The 18731-nt window shown below is 40.5% G+C and overlaps 2 protein-coding genes across 2 annotated transcripts; one reads left to right on the top strand and one right to left on the bottom strand.

Moving 5' to 3' along the window:
- Positions 1–469: 469 nt before the first annotated feature.
- Positions 470–2816, top strand: LOC125531968 (uncharacterized). Its single transcript, XM_087534977.1, has 3 exons — positions 470–1129; positions 1396–1542; positions 2170–2816. Exons 1-3 carry the CDS (start codon positions 546–548, stop codon positions 2639–2641), a joined length of 1203 nt encoding a protein of 400 aa, XP_087391103.1. The 5' UTR covers positions 470–545; the 3' UTR covers positions 2642–2816.
- A 12920-nt stretch (positions 2817–15736) lies between these two features.
- On the bottom strand, positions 15737–16675 carry LOC147958337 (uncharacterized). The gene is made up of 3 exons (XM_087535832.1): positions 16643–16675; positions 16441–16573; positions 15737–15873 (listed from the first exon to the last, which is right to left on the bottom strand). Exons 1-3 carry the CDS (start codon positions 16673–16675, stop codon positions 15737–15739), a joined length of 303 nt encoding a protein of 100 aa, XP_087391958.1.
- Positions 16676–18731: the final 2056 nt, after the last annotated feature.

Below are 18731 nucleotides of genomic sequence, written 5' to 3'. Positions count from 1 at the left end.
ATAAAACTCCCTTGATGTACGTGTCACTAGCAGCCAAAACCGAATTAGATCCTGTGTGCTTTGCATATTTGAGAGCGGCAGAAACCATGGTTTGGGTCTTGCACTCGAAGATGAGAACACATGTCATGCATGCGCACAAGATGCGTGTCCTATCTATCTACGCCGAAATTGTTCAATACTCAATAGGCCTGCGTGTGTTGTTTCTAGCAATCTTGAGTATATTTGGAGGCCCGTGGCAATTATTTGCATTGGCAAAATAAGAAAAGATTTTTTTTCAAAGAAAGACACAATGTCAAGGTCAACTTAAAATAGTTTGGGATGTTCCTCATAGGGTCATAAGAATTAAATATCTTAACTATAGTTCAATCTACTTTAGTATGGACCGACAAACTATAAATGAGACAAATTAATTAGCAAAAGTAGGACTGCACACAAGAGGGCTATAAATACACTATCTTACTCCCCAGTCTCCATCCCCAAGCTATAACCCATCTTCATAGTTCATACTCCTCATAATTCTATAGCGGTCAACTACCCACTTTCTCATGGATCCAATAGTCAACCAGGGGTGGACCTCATCCGAGGTAGAGGAGGCATGCTCACTCATTGCTAGGCTCAATACCAACAAAATCATGTATGACAGTAACGATGACAAGAACAAGAAGCACAACTACATCGTGAATTCTCTCCATGCATTGTTCCCTTCAAAGACCATGAAACAGGTAACAGATCTTTATATTAATCTCGCCGTGGAAATGCATATGACCCAATGGAGGGAGGGGACCCATGTTACTAGTGGTAGCCCGCAAAACATTTTCACCTTTTGTGACCCTGTCAACGGTAACTATGAGCTACCAATGGAGGAGAATGGTGCTAGCAGCACACACGGTATGTACACCATGGGCGACCATGCGAATGAAAACTTCGGTGTACGAGAGGAAGCAACAATCATGGACAATAATGGATTGTCCTTTGGTTGTCCTATGGAGAATAGGGGGATCACGGTGACGGGTGAGGCACCGCTGATGGCAGACAATAACAAGATGGAGGTGTTGGAGAACAATATTTCCATAGACCAACCAGTTGTTGCCACACATCAATGGGGTTTTTGGACTGACGAGGAACACAGGTTCGTCCATGGTTGCATGCTCTCCTTTGTCATGTAGTTTTAATTGTTGTTTGTTTTCAGTGAACATATACCAATTAAGAATGTTGTGCATATTTATTATGTGAGATCAGTAGCTTATGTTGGTGATGATATTGTACTTTACTAAATGTACACTGGACACTGTCAATTTCCATTTACAGCATGGGCGGCCTTGTTAATGAAAACTTTGAGGCACAAGAGGATGAGGACACAACCATGGATGATAATGGATTTTCATTTCGTTGCAGACTGGAGGATACAAGAATCCGGAAGACGGAGGAGGCTCCGATGATGGTAGACAAGAACAAGATGGTGGTCTTGGAGAACAATACTTCCGTTGATCGACCAGCTGTTGCCGCACATCAACGAAAGTTTTGGACCAAAGAGGAACACAAGTTAGTCGATACCTATATTCTTCCTTGTCATGTAGTTTTAGTTGTTCTTTATTTAAAATCAACATATGATAATTAAGCTCTGCGAATTAATTCAATGAGGCAGGTATGTTAAATTGATATTGCACTTTACTAAATGTATATCTGGACGTTTACAGTTTATATTTTTGATAAATACTAATCCCTGCAAATTAGATATTGATGAACTTTCTTTCTTACTTTACTTTTTGTCTTAAATTTTTTATGTGATTGGACCTTGATTAAAAATTAGAAAGGCAGTAAAATAGGCCATTAAATTCCGATATGGTACGTCTTGTCGCAATCAAACAGATCAATAACCTGTAATGATTGTCGTTTCACTACAGAAAAATAGAGGTACGATAATTTTGAATTTGTAATATGTTTTGGTTGTCTACAAAATGTTAGTTCACTTATGGATTTCTGATATACATATATTCTATCCAGTACCCGTAAATAAAAAAAAGTAAGCATGCGTTGTTGTAGTGGTTTGAACCTGTCAAATTGGTAGTTTGCTTCAATCTATATTAGTTGCTTCAGTAAAACAACTGCACAATTCATCTTTCAGTAAACAATTTAACCTAACAATTCTTTTGAACATTATGTTCACAGGTCATTTCTTTATGGGCTGGAAGTCTATGGCCGTGGCGACTGGAAAAACATATCCAAGCACTTCGTCACCACTAAGACCCCTGTCCAAGTTTCAAGCCATGCACAAAAGTTTTTCAAGAGAATACAGAAAAAGGCATCGTCAGGGACAAAGCGTTACAGCATCAATGATGTCAGGCTCCATGACAATGAGCTATTGGCAGCAAATAATAGTTCTGTCACCCGGCAAGCCCTTTCTTTCACCGGCCTCAACAATGACCCAAGCTTTAAGTTGCAGGCTCCGACGAGCTCGTCAACAGTCATGAACAACCAAGCTCAGTGCTCCCCTTCCATATATAATCAACAAGTGGGTCATCAGCCAATGTGGAGTGAGCAGCAGATGATGGGTTCTGTTGCAGCTGTTATGGACGGGGTAGAAAACTATGTGCCAGATGGCCAACAAGGGTCAGCTTATTTTTATCTTGGCAATGTATGAACAAGATGTAGTAGATCGTAGGCTTGGGCCATGTTTGGAATACTAGCCAGGCATGTGTCCATGAATAAACGGACTGTCCTCCTAAAGATGGCAACAAGACATTATGGCCGGCATGTGTGTTTAATAAGTGAATAAATAGTTCTGTTTCCATATATAAAAAGTATTTCACCTTCAATAGTCTCATCATCTTAATAGTGTTTCTCATGCTAAAAAAAATGTTTGCCATCTCCCTTATTTTGTAAGACTATATATTGTTGTTGTATTGCCATATGAAAGCGTACATGATGTCTCAATATGTGGCCCTGACTGTTGTATCATAATTTGCCTAGATTACGAGATTGTAATCACCCCATGAAAAAGCACAGGAATCTTAGCAAAAAATTAAAAATTGGTTGACTAAATCAAATAAGATTCAGTTGCTGAATTACTTGAAAATCAGACCTTCTACACGATAGTCAGATCCTACTATACTAACATTAGTTTATCTAAAGCATGCATGATGGCTCTTCCCGTTTTTCGTCCAAGAGACCCTAGTAATTAATATTGTCTGGTGTTGCTACGTTGCGGCAACGTAATGCCAATATAAAAATATGATGATAGAGTTGATATAAATTAAAATTAAGGATTTCATATTTCACCGTCACTATAGTTCGCAGTTTGTCACTAGGGAGTCAAACAGAGAAACCAATCAGTTATAAAAACCTTACCCTCACCATCATTTTAAATCCCAACACTCTCCATAATATTAAATTTGTGTCTCTGAGAATGGAGGATGAGGAGATCAGGGGCACGATTGGCATTTATTGAGGTATTTTCATGTTACTTCTTCTTTTAGAGACCTAGGTTGGGACGTAGGCTTGGAAGATTATATATGAAATGGCAGAGACGGCCAAAAGAAGAAATTAGTAGATGAACATTTATCGGACTGGGTCATTTCATAAAGAAACATTGGATAGTGTTTTTCTTTCCTTAATTTGGCTACCGGAATTGATCCAGTCCCCCTGAAGTTCATTTGCACCATTGTAGATTGGACCATTGGCTCATATCTATCGTATTTTCTCCCATTAACATGAGGATTTATGGGGAGTCTGTAATCAGTATACAAATAGGTGGAGACATGGAAGGACATATTGGAAGTACGTACAGTTGAGAAGAAAGAGTAGGAGGCTGAGATGGCGAAGTGGGAGATGCCGCTAGTCCAAGATAATGAGGTGGAGGTGCTATTGAAGCGATTCGGTCATCCATCAGCAATTCCACAAAAACGGGTGCTTCAGGCCAAGGAAGAAAGACGCACTCAATCATTTGTTATGTCCTTGTCGTTTTCCTCAATTAGGTATTTTTTTGGACTTCGCACTGTTTTTATGCGTGCAAGTTGCTTCTGTCATGTATAGTGGTTTAGAAAGTGTTCTGATATGAATTAATAGATACAGATTTACAGGTATAGTTTTTATTTCTTTCTTACTGAACTATCGACTTGTTGTTGTCTACTGTTATATACTAATTTCAGTTACTTCTTTTAAAAAGTGCCTCCTAGAGAGGTTGGGCGATGGGAGCTACTCGATCTTGATTAATGCATTGCTTTGGTCTCATCATTGTGATGTTGGTCGTTAATGGGTGGAATCTCAACTCACCGGCCCTGGTCTATGCCGGCGGGAAGTTGAAATTCCCCATACCGCATCATGCCATGCCCTCTTCAGAGTCGCTCAAACCCTTAATCTTACCTCTAAAAGGGGAAAACTTGTATGCTAAAGAGAACATCTATAACGGCGCCTCCTTCCTTAATGTCAAGGCCTCAAGTGAAAGGGAGTTCGCCAGTCACACGGGAAAGAGGCCGACACGTCCACCATTCAGAGATCAAGATTGGGAGGCTCAAGGCGTTCGCAACCAGGAGACCAGAAAAGGAAGGCGTCCAATAGACACATGACCGGGTATAAATACCCATGTGCTGGAACCAGAAGGGGCACCTTCTACTTCGACGGCCAAGACAAGAGAAGTAAAGCCCTAGTTTAGACCTATATTAGATACAATCTTAGACATAATAGAGCCTCTGTTGAAATTATAAAGCCCCTGATCCAGGCATATAAGGGCACAGTTCCTTGAACTAAGACTGATTCAGAGGAACGCAGGTGAATAGCTTTCACATGTCAAAATGAGCTTGGGAAAGCTCATTCTAGATATAATAGTGACGGATCTCGTGGACAAAAAATGCATCTGTACTTTGTGATGTTGTACGCAGAACATGCATGTGAACAACCCAACTTGAATATTGACGTGCATACTCAATCAAGTGAATCTCAATCAACCATAGCACAAACGTCCTCAAACAACTGTGTGGAGATCACTGAATTCAGTAGCAGTGGTCGGCCATGTATTAGCTACTCTATATAACTTTATTTGTATGTACTCAATTCCAAATAAGAAAATTCTAGTTCTGACATAATTTATCTTATGAGCTAAAAGAAAATAAATTTGGAAAAATTAATGTTAAAGGAAAGGAAAGCCCACGGGTACTTTGAGGCTGATGACACGGATGCTGTCCATGAGCTCCTGCATTTCTTCTCCGAGTCACTCAATGGGGAGAGCCCAGCTGCACCTACACCGTTAAATATGAACCATTGTTACTTCAGTGTATGTGCAAGCGCGCAGTCTGAACTTAAACATCAGAAATAGACTTCTGAAATCACAAGTTTGTAACTGAATATTGCATAAGGAAACTATCCTGCCATGTATATTCAACACCTGATTGATCTCAACAACGCCCAATTGGATCTCTAATTTTGCCAGCTAAGGATAATTAGCTAAGAAGTTGGAATTAAATCTTATCGGATTCAACCGAACCGCTATGGCTTCAGAATGGACCATGAAATCGGTATGAGCGGTAATACTAAGATTCGGCTCCTAGCAGGTTCGAACCTCATCTTACTATTGTTGAACTGAACTCCAAGATCTCAAACAATTCCACAGGAAAATACAAGAAGGGGGACAGGTAAAGGCAGACCTACCATTGGAGGACGAGACCGAGACGGTGAGGCCGCACCGCCCGCTCGCGCTCCTCCCCAGAGAACAGGGGCGCTGAGGACGGCGGCGCGACAGTGGAGGAAGCCGGCCGTCGGCATGATCTTTCCCAAATCCAAGCTCGTGGTCGCGCTGCTGCTGCTTCCGTTTTCTTGCGGCCTCTCTGCTTAACGCGTCTGAACGTCGCGTCGATCTGCACCATAGGAATTCAATGGGCCTTGCAGTTCCAAAACGTCTATACTGGGCCGCACACTGTTCATCACTTTTTTCCTTAAATATTGTTTTTATTAAATCACGAAACTATAAGCATGATGCCAGAAATTCCGGGAGCAACTAGTTAACGAGCACTCCTTCGGGAGCCTCGCAATGATGAGCGCCACTTGGCGCGCTCTCAGCCGCCCGCCCCGTGTCGCGCTCTGGGCGCACCCTTCAGATTTTATTTTTTTATTTTTCCGCACACGTTTTCGGCTTTACTGGATCTTTCATGAAAGATCCGTTTCTGGTCTTCCTAGTGAAGATGCCGCTACCCATCTAAACAACTTTGTTGATTTGTGTGATATGCAAAAGAAGAAAGATGTGGATAATGATATTGTTAAACTTAAACTATTTCCGTTTTCACATAGAGATTGTGCTAAAACTTGGTTTTCGTCTTTGCCTAAAAATAGTATTGATTCATGAAATAAGTGCAAAGATGCTTTTACCTCTAATTATTTTCCTCCCGCTAAGATCATCTCTCTTAAAAATGATATTATGAATTTTAAGCAACTTGATCATGAGTATGTTGCACAATATTGAGAGAGGATGAAATTAATGATACGTAATTGCCCTACACATGGTTTGAATTTATGGATGATTATACAAAAAAAATATGCTGCATTGAATTTTGCTTCTAGAAATCTTTTAGATTCGGCCGCGGGAGGCACTTTTATGGAAATCACTTTACGAGAAGCTACCAAACTCCTAGATAATATTATGATTAATTATTCTCAATGGCACACTGAAAGATCTACTAGTAAAAAGGTGCATGCAATTGAAGAGATTAATGTTTTGAGTGGAAAGATAGATGAACTTATGAAATTGTTTCCTAATAAGAGTATTCCTACTGATCCCAATGATATGCCTTTGTCTACTTTAATTGAGAATAATAATTAATCTATGGATGTGAATTTTGTTGGTAGGAACAATTTTGGTAACAACGCGTATAGAGGTAATTTTTATTCTAGGTCGTTTCCTAGTAATTACTCTAATAATTATGGTAATTCCTACAACAATTCTTACGCAAATTATAATAAGATGCCCTTTGATTTTGAATTTAATATTAAAGAATTTATTAGTTCGCAAAAGAGTTTTAATGCTTTGATTGAAGAAAAATTGCTTAAGATTAATGAGTTGGCTAGGAACGTGGATAGAATTTCTCTTGATGTTGATTCTTTGATACTTAGATCTATTCCACCTAAGCATGATATCAATGAGTCTCTCAAAGCCATGAGAATTTCCATTGATGAGTGCAAATAAAGAACTGCTAGGATGCGTGCCAAGAAAGATTGCTTTGTGAAAGCATGTTCTTCTAGTTTTCATGATAATAAGGATGAAAATCTAAAAGTGATTGATGTGTCCCGTATTAAATACTTGTTTTGCAATATGAATATTGATAATGATGGGACTGGAGATGAGTCAATTTTAGTTAAAAGGCGTCCCAAAAATTTGGAGTTTTTTAGATCTTGATGCAAAAATTGGTAAAAGTGGGATTGAAGAGGTTAAAAACTTTAGATAGCAACGAAACCCACTATCTTGGATTTCAAGGAATTTAATTATGATAATTTCTCTTTGATAGATTGCATTTCCTTGTTGCAATCCGTGCTAAATTATCCTCATGCTTATAGTCAAAATAAAGCTTTTACTAAACATATCGTTGATGCTTTAATGCAATCTTATGAAGAAAAACTTGAGTTGGAAGTTTCTATGCCTAGAAAACTTTATGATGAGTGAGAACCTACAATTAAAATTAAAATTAAAGATCATGAATGATATGCTTTGTGTGATTTGGGTGCTAGTGTTTCCACGATCCCAAAAACTTTGTGTGATTTGTCAGATTTCCGTGAATTTGATGATTGTTCTTTAAACTTGCACCTTGCGGATTCCACCATTAAGAAACATATGGAAAGAATTAATGATGTTCTTATTGTTGAAAATAGGAATTATTTTCCTGTAGATTTCATTGTTCTTGATATAGATTGCAATCCTTCATGTCCTATTATTCTTGGTAGACCTTTCCATAGAACGATTGGTGCAATCATTGATATTAAGGAAGGGAATATTAGATTCCAATTTCTGTTAAGGAAAGGCATGGAACACTTCCCTAGAAAGAAAATTAAATTACCATATGAATCTATTAGAGAGCCATCTATGGATTGCCTAGCAAAGATGGAAAATACCTAGATCTATCCTCGCTTTTATGTCTAGTTAGGGGCGTTCAACAATAGCGCTTGTTAGGAGGCAACCCTACTTTATTTTTGTTTCTTGCTTTTTGTTCATGTTTAGTAATAAATAATTTATCTAGCCTCTGTTTTGGTTGTGTTTTTTGTGTTTAATTAGTGTTTGTGCCTAGTAGAACCGTTGGGAAGACTTGGGGGAAGTCTTTTTGATCTTGCTGTAAAAAACAGAAACTTTAGCGCTCACGTGATTAGCTACAACTTCTTATTGGAGAGTGCTATTTGGTTAGTTCTCTTTGTAGATGATTAATAGATAAATTCCTCACACCCAGAAATTTATTTTAAATTTTTTGATGTTCCATAAGTATGTGTTTGATAGAAATTACCACAGAATGTTCTGTTTTTGATACATTATGTTTTTCGTGTGTTGTTTGCTTATTTTGATGAATCAATGGCTAGTAATGGAGTTTATAAACCATAGAAAATTTGTAATACAGTAGGTTTAACACCAATATAAATAAAGAATGAGTTCATTACAGTACCTTGAAGTGGTGTTTTGTTTTCTTTCGCTAACGGAGCTCATGAGATTTTCTATTAAGTTTTGTGTTGTGAAGTTCTCAAGTTTTGGGTAAAGATTTGATGGCTTATGGAACAAGGAGTGGCAAGAGCCTAATCTTGGGGATGCCCAAGGCATCCCAAGGTAAAATCCAAGGACACAAAAAAGCCTAAGCTTGGGGATGCCCCAAAAGGCATCCCCTCTTTTCTCTCCGTTCATCGGTAACTTTACTTGGAGCTATATTTTTATTCCCCACATGATATGTGTTTTGCTTGGAGCGTCTTGTATGATTTGCGTATTTGTTTTTTTAGTTTACCACAATCATCCTTGCTGTACACACCTTTTGAGAGAGACACACATGAATCGGAATTTATTAGAATACTCTATGTGCTTCACTTATATCTTTTGAGCTATATAGTTTTTGCTCTAGTGTTTCACTTATATCTTTTAGAGCACGGTGGTGGTTTCATTTTATAGAAATAATTGATCTCTCATGCTTCACTTATATTATTTTGAGAGTCCTTTATAATTGCATGGTAATTTGCTTTTAGGCATAATAATAACTTTCATATAAGTGCATTGAATACTATGAGAAGTTTGATACTTGATAATTATTTTGAGATATGGAGATGGTGATATTAGAGTCATGCTAGTTGAATAGCTATGAATTTGAGAAATACTTGTGTTGAAATTTGTGATTCCCGTAGGATGCACGTATGGTGAACCGTTATGTGATGAAGTTGGAGCATGATTTATTTATTGATTGTCTTCCTTATGACTAGCGGTCGGGGACGAGCGATGGTCTTTTCCTACCAATCTATCCCCCTAGGAGCATGCGCGTAGTACTTTGTTTCGATAACTAATAGATTTTGGCAATAAGTATGTGAGTTCTTTATGACTAATGTTTAGTCCATGGTTTATACGCACTCTCACCCTTCCACATTTGCTAGCCTCTCTATTACCGCGCACTTTTCACCGGTATCATACACCCACCATTTACCTTCCTCGAAACAGCCACCATACCTACCTATTATGGCATTTGCATGGCCATTCTGAGATATATTGCCATGCAACTTTCCACTGTTTTGTTTATTATGACACGCTTCATCATTGTCATATTGCCATGCATGATCATGTAGTTGACATCGTATTTGTGGCAAAGCCACCGTTCATAATTTTTTATACATGTCACTCTTGATTCATTGCATATCCCGGTACACCGCCGGAGGCATTCACATAGATTCATATTTTGTTCTAAGTATTGATTTGTAATTCTTGAGTTGTAAGTAAAAAAGAAGTGTGATGATCATCATTATTAGAGCATTGTCCTAGTGAGGAAAGGATGATCGAGACTACGATTCCCCCACAAGTCGGGATGAGACTCCGGACGAAAAAAAAGAGGCCAAAAATAAGAAGGCCCAAATAAAAAAAATAAGAGAAAAATAGAGAAGGGACAATGTTACTATCCTTTTTCCACACTTGTGCTTCAAAGTAGCACCATGATCTTCATGATAGAGAGTCTCATATGTTGTCACTTTCATAAACTAGTGGGAATTTTACATTATAGAACTTGGCTTGTATATTCCAATGATGGGCTTCCTCAAATTGCCCTAGGTCTTCGTGAGCAAGCAAGTTGGATGCACACCCACTTAGTTTCTTTTGTTGAGCTTTCATACACTTATAGCTCTAGTGCATCCGTTGCATGGCAATCCCTACTCACTCACATTGATACCTATTGATGGGTATCTCCATAGCCCGTTGATACGCCTAGTTGATGTGAGACTATCTTCTCCTGTTTGTCTTCTCCACAACCACCATTCTATTCCACCTATAGTGCTATGTTCGTGGCTCACGCTCATGTATTGCGTGAAAGTTGAAAAAGTTTGAGAACATCATGATAGAGGCGAAGGTGTCCCGATGTTTCGATGAGATAGATATCGTTTTCTGTGGGAGTCGACTTTGACGATCTGACTACGAACGTGTGAAGACGTCGCGCCTTAGCAATCTCTAAACCAACTTCCGAGGGTTATTGACCACGCTGGAGCACGATCAACCTGACTACGAGGGTCTATTCCTGCGAGCAAATGAAGAACACGCAAGAAACTGAGATTGCAATCTGGATATTGCGAATAAAAGAGGAAAGCTTTATTAATGAAGGTAGGGTTTTGTGATGTCTTGGTCTGGTCATTGGACACAAACGAAGTATGCGAAGTTGCAGCTATGGCAAACTTTTAATCTAAACAAAACCCAAAGTATAAACAATGCCTTAAGGGCTGTATATATGGAGAAGAGAGGGGGGAATTTCGTGGCCCTTGGAGGAGGGGTCCGAAACCAACCCTAACTCTTGTTTCCCTACACATACGGACTCTAAAAACTGCCTATAATCAAGTATTTCGAAATTACATGGCCCTTGCCCAAAAATAAGGTGATGCAGCACCTAGAATATCCTCTGGACGAAATTTATGAAGTGGCATCTTGTATATTTCGTCCAAGGCTTCATGCACTCAGTACGGTGGCTTCAAAGTCCTGGAATCATCACTTGTAACTCTGTTCTTGTTCCCCTTGCGCATGCCATCATCTTCATGCTTGAACTTGCTCGAAGGTTCATCTTTCTTGTCCAAGCTAGGCCCTTCATTTGTAAGCAAAACAAATGTATCCAATTTAGGCAGCATCATATTCTCATGAACATTAGAATCGTTACCAAGAAACGGAAGTACCTGATAATTCAATTGGCGTGCGCGAGCTCTAGTAATTGGTCTAGTATGTATAGCAGCAGGGGCTGTGGGTGTAACAATGGTATTGATGTCCTCATCACATCAAAAGTATGAAACAATTGCTTGGCTTGTCACTGGGGTTGTGCATGATTTAATATTTTGTGTGATGAAGATAGAGCATAGCCAGACTATATAATTTTGTAGGGATAACTTTCTTTGGCCATGTTATTTTGAGAAGACATGATTGCTTAGTTAGTATGCTTGAAGTACTATTATTTTTATGTCAATATTAAACTTTTATCTTGAATCTTTCGGATCTGAACATTCATATCACAATAAAGAAAATTACATTGAGAAATATGTTAGGAAGCATTCCACATCAAAATTTCTGTTTTTATCATTTACCTACTCGAGGACGAGCAGGAATTAAGCTTGGGGATGCTTGATACGTCTCCAACGTATCTATAATTTTTTATTGTTCCATGCTATTATATATTCTGTTTTGGATGTTTAATGGACTTATTTATACAGTTTTATATTATTTTTGGGACTAACCTATTAACCAGAGGCCTAGCCCAAATTGTTGTTTGCCTATTTCAGTGTTTCGCAGAAAAAGAATATCAAACGGAGTCCAAACGGAATGAAACCTTCAGCAGCGTGATTTTTGGAACAAACGTGATCTAGAGGACTTGAAGTGGACGTCAAGCAATCAAGGGGGCGTGCCTACCCCCCTTGGGCGTGCCCTCCACCCTCGTGGCCCCTCGTGGCTCCATCGACCTACTTCTTCCTCCTATATATACCTACGTACCCTGAAAACATCGGAGAGCACCACCAAAACCTAATTCCTCCGCCGCAACCTTCTGTACCCGTGAGATCCCATCTTGGGCTGGCGCTCCACTTGAGGGGGCATTGATCACGGAGGGCTTCTACATCAACACCATAGCCTCTCCGATGATGTGTGAGTAGTTTACCTCAGACCTTCGGGTCCATAGCTAGTAGCTAGATGGCTTCTTCTCTCTCTTTGGATCTCAATACAAAGTTCTCCTCGATCTTCTTGGAGATCTATTTGATGTAACTCTTTTTGCGGTGTGTTTGTCGAGATCCGATGAATTGTGGGTTTATGATCAAGATTATCTATGAACAATATTTGAATCTTCTCTGAATTCTTTTATGTATGATTGGTTATCTTTGCAAGTCTCTTCGAATTATCAGTTTGGTTTGGCCTACTAGATTGATCTTTCTTGCAATGGGAGAATTGCTTAGCTGTGGGTTCAATCTTGGGGTGCTTGATCCCAGTGACAGTAGGGGAAACGACACGTATTGTATTGTTGCCATCGAGGATAAAAAGATGGGGTTTATATCATATTGCATGAGTTTATCCCTCTACATCATATCATCTTGCTTAAAGCGTTACTCCATTCTTATGAACTTAATACTCTAGATGCATGCTGGATAGCGGTCGATGTGTGGATTAATAGTAGTACATGCAGGCAGGAGTCGGTCTACTTGTCATGGACGTGATGCCTATATTGTTGGGGAACGTAGTAATTTCAAAAAAAATCCTACACACATGCAAGATCATGGTGATTAGCAACGAGAGGGGAGAGTGTGTCCACATACCCTCGTAGACCGAAAGCGGAAGCGTTAGCACAACACGGTTGATGTAGTCGTACATCTTCACGATCCGACCGATCAAGTACCGAACGCACGGCACCTCCGAGTTCTGCACACGTTCAACTCGATGATGTCCCTCGAACTCCGATCCAGCCGAGCTTCGAGGGAGAGTTCCGTCAGCATGATGACGTGGTGACGATGATAATGTTCTACCGACGTAGGGATTCGCCTAAGCACTGCAACGATATGACCGAGGTGGATTATGGTGGAGGGGGCACCGCACACGGCTAAGAGATCCAAGGGATCAATTGTTGTGTCTCTAGGGGGTGCCTCCCTCCCCGTATATAAAGGAGTGGAGGAGGGGAAGGGGGCCGGCCACCCTTGGCGCGCCACATGAGGAGTCCTACTCCCACCGGGAGTAGGACTCCTCCCTTCCATGTTGGAGTAGGAGAGGAGAGGGAAGGAGAAAGAGGAAGAAAGGAAAGGGGGGGGGGGAGGGGTGCACGGCTGCCCCTTGGTCGCCTCTCCTCTTCCACCAATTGGGCCCATGAGGCCCAATAACCTCCGGGGGGTTCCGGTAACCCCCCGGTACTCCGGTATATATCCGATAACCCCCGGAACCATTCCGGTGTCCGAATATAGTCGTCCAATATATCAATCTTTATGTCTCGACCATTTTGAGACTCCTCGTCATGTCCGTGATCACATCCGGGACTCCGAACTACCTTCGGTACATCAAAACATATAAACTCATAATATAACTGTCATCAAACTTTAAGCGTGCGGACCCTACGGGTTCGAGAACTATGTGGACATGACCGAGACACGTCTCCGGTCAATAACCAATAGCGGAACCTGGATGCTCATATTGGCTCCTACATATTCTACGAAGATCTTTATCGGTTAAACCGCATAACAACATACGTTGTTCCCTTTGTCATCGGTATTTTACGTGCCTGAGATTCAATCGTCGGTATCTCGATAGCTAGTTCAATCTCGTTACCGGCAAGTCCCTTTACTCGTTCTGTAATACATCATCCCGCAACTAACTCATTAGTTGCAATGCTTGCAAGGCTTAAGTGATGTGTATTATCGATTGGGCCCAGAGATACCTCTCTGACAATCGGAGTGACAAATCCTAATCTTGAAATACGCCAAGCCAACAAGTACCTTTGGAGACACCTGTAGAGCACATTTATAATCACCCAGTTACGTTGTGACGTTTGATAGCACACACACTACAAGAAATATGTCAACTTGTGATCCTCACTATTGGCCATTGAAAGGTCATAGTTTTTCATTTGCGACCTTTTTTGACCAAAAACAGAAGGTTAAAAGTTGGCAGTCGTAAACTGAAATTAACGACCTTCTGTAAAAGGTCGTTGGTTATTCAACCAAAATTTTGGTCACTAGCAACCTCGCCAGGCCACGTAGGCATCCAACGTGGCAAGCTGATGTGGCACAAGAATCAGCCCGGCCCAATTCAGTTTTCTACATGGGCCTAGCCAATTAATTCAGCCTTTCTATATATTTTTCTGTCAATTTTTGGTCGACTTCATGGCCCTGGCCCAACATTGCAGCCTTTTTTTTATTATTGGGCCTTGGCCTTTTTGTCTAAATAATTTTAGTTTCCTTTTTTTATTAAATGGGTCCACCAGTCAGATGGGTGCCAGTTGTCAGTTTTGGGTCTGGTAAGTGAGTCCCATCTATCAGGCTCATATTCTTCATATTTCAATTAGTATTTAACTTGGCAGACAAAAGCACACATGACACTTCAAATAAGAGCAACCAGATCACGTTGCCAATACATATGACCATGTGTAATACATTACTTCACAAGATCTACATGTGTAACAAGCTCTACAAGTGTGATACAATACTGCCTTACAAGAAAATGATGACATGCCGGACTCGCTGGACAACCATAGTCAAGGCTGGGAACAAACAAAATGGCAACATGGCTTCCTCTGTCACCCTGTTACATGAATGAGCGAAGAATGAGAAAAACTGAGGCAAATATATTATGAACAGACCATTCAAGAAAATGACTTTTATTTAGAATGACAACACAAATTGAGCTAGCTAGTACCATGATTTTTTTTCCAACTAATTAAAATGAGATACCCACTCATACAAGAAAACAGATACACAGTGGAAGAGATACCAAAACAGATACACAAGTTGAGATGTAGCAAGCAGATTCATCATGTATATATCATGATGTGTATTCATCATATAGCTGTTGAGATCAACCAATGCTCAATGCCAAAAATGTAATATAATGGTTATGGAAAAATAGTAAAGTTGCAACCAGATTTAAAACAAACAGAATAGCAAGGTGATGCCATGACCAAATGCTAACCAGAATGCTTTTAATAAAAACAGATTGCTTCTAGCTGTTGTAGTAACGACATGTAGGTTCCATCAGGATAACATAAGCATGACAGTCGCGACTTGCAATAATTAAAAGTATTTTCTTCTACAACTACATGTAAAAACACAGGATGATGTGTTGTAAAACATTCCCTAATCACCATCTCCCAGAACTACCCATGTCTTGAGCATTCAGCTGACCATAGGCCAAGATACAAATGCAGATGTACTTCACATGCTATTCTGGAACAACTAAGAATACTTCACATGCTATTTTGGAACAACTAAGAATACTTCACATGCTATTCTGAAGCAACTAAGAATAGTTCACATGCTATTCTGATACAACTAATAACAATTCACATGTTATTCTGATACAACTAATATTCTTTCACGTTTTCCTCCGTTCTTGAAGAAACAACCAATATGTTAGGAGTAGATTAATAGAAAAAAAGTAGGATTGATTTCTCAAAGAACTCTGTTCTGGAGATACAGTACCTCCTTCTTCTGCTGGATCTCTTTTGCTTCCTAGATTCATGAACACAGATAATAATCAATCAATGCTATTACTTTGTAGTATCATAAATTATTAAGAGTAAGTGCGATTGTGATTGGTAAACAATAATAATTAAGAAGGATGGATACTATCGTGCCGGCCAGTTAAGCGAGGTTGGATGTGTGCAGAAAGCAAAGCAGCATGCATGTGTAGCGAACGAGTAACAGAAACTCGATCCGCGTTTTTGACACAAACATCACGGTGCGGCGGAGGGAGTAAATAATACTAGCAAGTGCAGGAAGCAGAAGTACATGTTGCAGTTAATAAATTGATAAAGGGATGAGCAAAAAATTCATGATGCTCAGATCAGCCAGGACAATATGATTTGCATGCGGTAGTAGGTTGAGGTCAGGATAAACAAGTATGAGGATGATAAGCGAGTGATTTTGCTCTTATTTCTTCTACTAGTTAGTACAGTAGCTAATACAAGAAGATAGAGACACATGCACGCTGCTGTTTTGATTGCACAGAATTCGATCATCGCTGGCTACAATCATGAGATGATTTGTGAAATGTCGTCCTGATTTTGGTTAAGATACCTCGGTGGAGAGGTGGCGGGAGCGCATGAGCCTGCTTGGCACGAGCCGACATTGCTCCTCCGCCTGTGCTCGCTGGAGCAGGGAGCCACCGAGCCTCCTCGCCGCGCATCGAACCACTGCCATCGTCTCCGGCCTGCCAACAATTGCTTAGGGATTTGGAAGAAGAAAATGAAAAGGGGGAGGAGATGATTGGGGGTCTCACCTTGATGGCGTCAGGGTAGCAGTGAAGCTGCATCGTTCATGCCTTTGGGACAGGGGAGGAGGAAGACGTCCCGTCGATGGCGTCCCGGTGCTCAAGCAACGACGGCGTGTTGGATCTGCAAGGGACACAAGATGAGGTGAGGAAGAGAGGGAGCGATGTGACGAGGACAAATGGAGGGACTCACCTGAGTCGCCGGAGCAACGCTGGAGCCACGCCGACGAGGTGCCAGAACGCAAGAGGCAGATCTGGTAGGGGGAAAGGGAGCAATAGAGGAAGTGGAGCTCAGATCTGTCATGCATGGATCTACTGCTGGAGGTGGAGGGAGGGAGGAAGAGAAGGGGTTGCCGGCAATGGAGGAGGCTGGGGTTGGGGAGGTCTGCGGCGGCGGCTTGGTTGGAGGGGATCGATCCAGAGAGGAGGAGGAGGAGGAGGAGTCGTGGGGATCCATTCCATGTCATCGCCGCGCGCGTGCCGGATCTCGCTGGTCGTCGATTCACGCCTGAGGTCGCCGGAGGTGGCGGAAGCAAGGGAGTGGTGGAGCGCTAGGGTTCGGTTCGAGAGAGAGAGAGAGAGGAGGGCACGACGGGTTGGGTGGGGTTCGCGAGAGAGAGAGGGGGGTTGCTGCGGTTGGTTGGATGGACGGATGGACGGATGGATGATGTATGGATGGACAGATGTTTACCATGTCATCAATCCATGCCATGACTGGTTGCACCAATCAGAATTAAGCTTATGTAGTATTGTTTTTTCCTTTTGTTTCTCTTTTTTTAACCTCTTATTCCGGATAACATTCAACACTAAAATAGGAGGTAGCCTGTGTTTCGGCCGCATCAGAGAGGAGTTTTCATTTACTTTGCAAGGAAAATTTATTTTCCATTTTTCGAGTGCCCGAAATGAGTTTTCTTTGTGAAGGACCTATCATATATTTTTTGCAAAATTGGACCAAATCAATTTTCTAAAATACAAGGCCATATTCAATACACAATTAAAAAAATGGTTGGGTCTCAAAAGCCTTGATCCACCTCTGGTGAAAATGACAAATTCCCGCCGATCCAGCTGGAAATGGGTCAAATTTGAACTGCAGCTGCCTCATATTTTGCTCTATATTTTTGCCCGCCGTTTTGACCGCATTTTGAAACGGGCATAAAAAATTTAGAAAAAATCAAAAATTTGGAAAACCTCCGCACTGAGTCATTATATGTGACCAAGTTTCCAGGAAAAATAATAAACTTGTAATATGACAATTATTTTTAAAAAGTGTTCTCAGAAATGAGCTATCATGCGTGAAGATTCATGACTTTCAAGCCAAATGATCAATCTTATGGCCACATTCATGTCATAGTTTGTTCAAATGATCTCATATTGTGCACAAGGGTGCATATTGGAATGGCAAACAATTTTGCCTTAGGAAGTTTTCATTTTCTTTGGACGAAAAAACCATTTTCCATTTTTTGAGTGCCCAAAAGGAGGTTTTTTGTGAAGGGCCTCCCAAATAATTGTTGCAAAATTGGACCAAATCATTTTTCTAAAATACTAGGCCATATTTAAAGCACAATTCACCAAATGGTTGGGTGTAAAAAGTTTTGATCCACCTCTCGTGAAAAAGACAAATTTCCACCGATTCAGCTGGAAGCGGGTCAAATTTGAATTGTAGCTGCCTTGTAGTTTGCTCTTTGTTTTCTCCAAAAATCATTTCTAGGTACATAAGTATCTATTTAATTATAGAAACACCAAAAAAAATCCAAGATTCAACCACTAGCTAGGAACGGTCATTCCCGCCGTTTTGACTGCATTTTGAAACGGGCATAAAAAATTCAGAAAAATCAAATAATTGGGAAACCTTCGCATTGTGTCATTATATGTGGCAAAGTTACCAGGAAAAATAACAAACTTGTAATACGGCATTTATTTTCAAAAAATGTTCTCAGAAACGAGCTATCACGTGTGGAGATCAATGGCTTTAAGCCAAATGATCAATCTTATGGCCACATTCATGGCATAGTTTGTTCAAATGATCTCATATTGTGCACAAGGGTGCATATTGGAATGGCAAACAATGTTGCCTAAGGAAGTTTTCATTTTCTTTGGA

The sequence above is a fragment of the Triticum urartu genome, chromosome 7A, assembly GCF_056163025.1.
Source record: "Triticum urartu cultivar PI428250 chromosome 7A, HENAU_Tu73, whole genome shotgun sequence".
NCBI lineage: Eukaryota > Viridiplantae > Streptophyta > Magnoliopsida > Poales > Poaceae > Triticum > Triticum urartu.
This window is presented reverse-complemented; position numbering and strand designations above follow the sequence as displayed.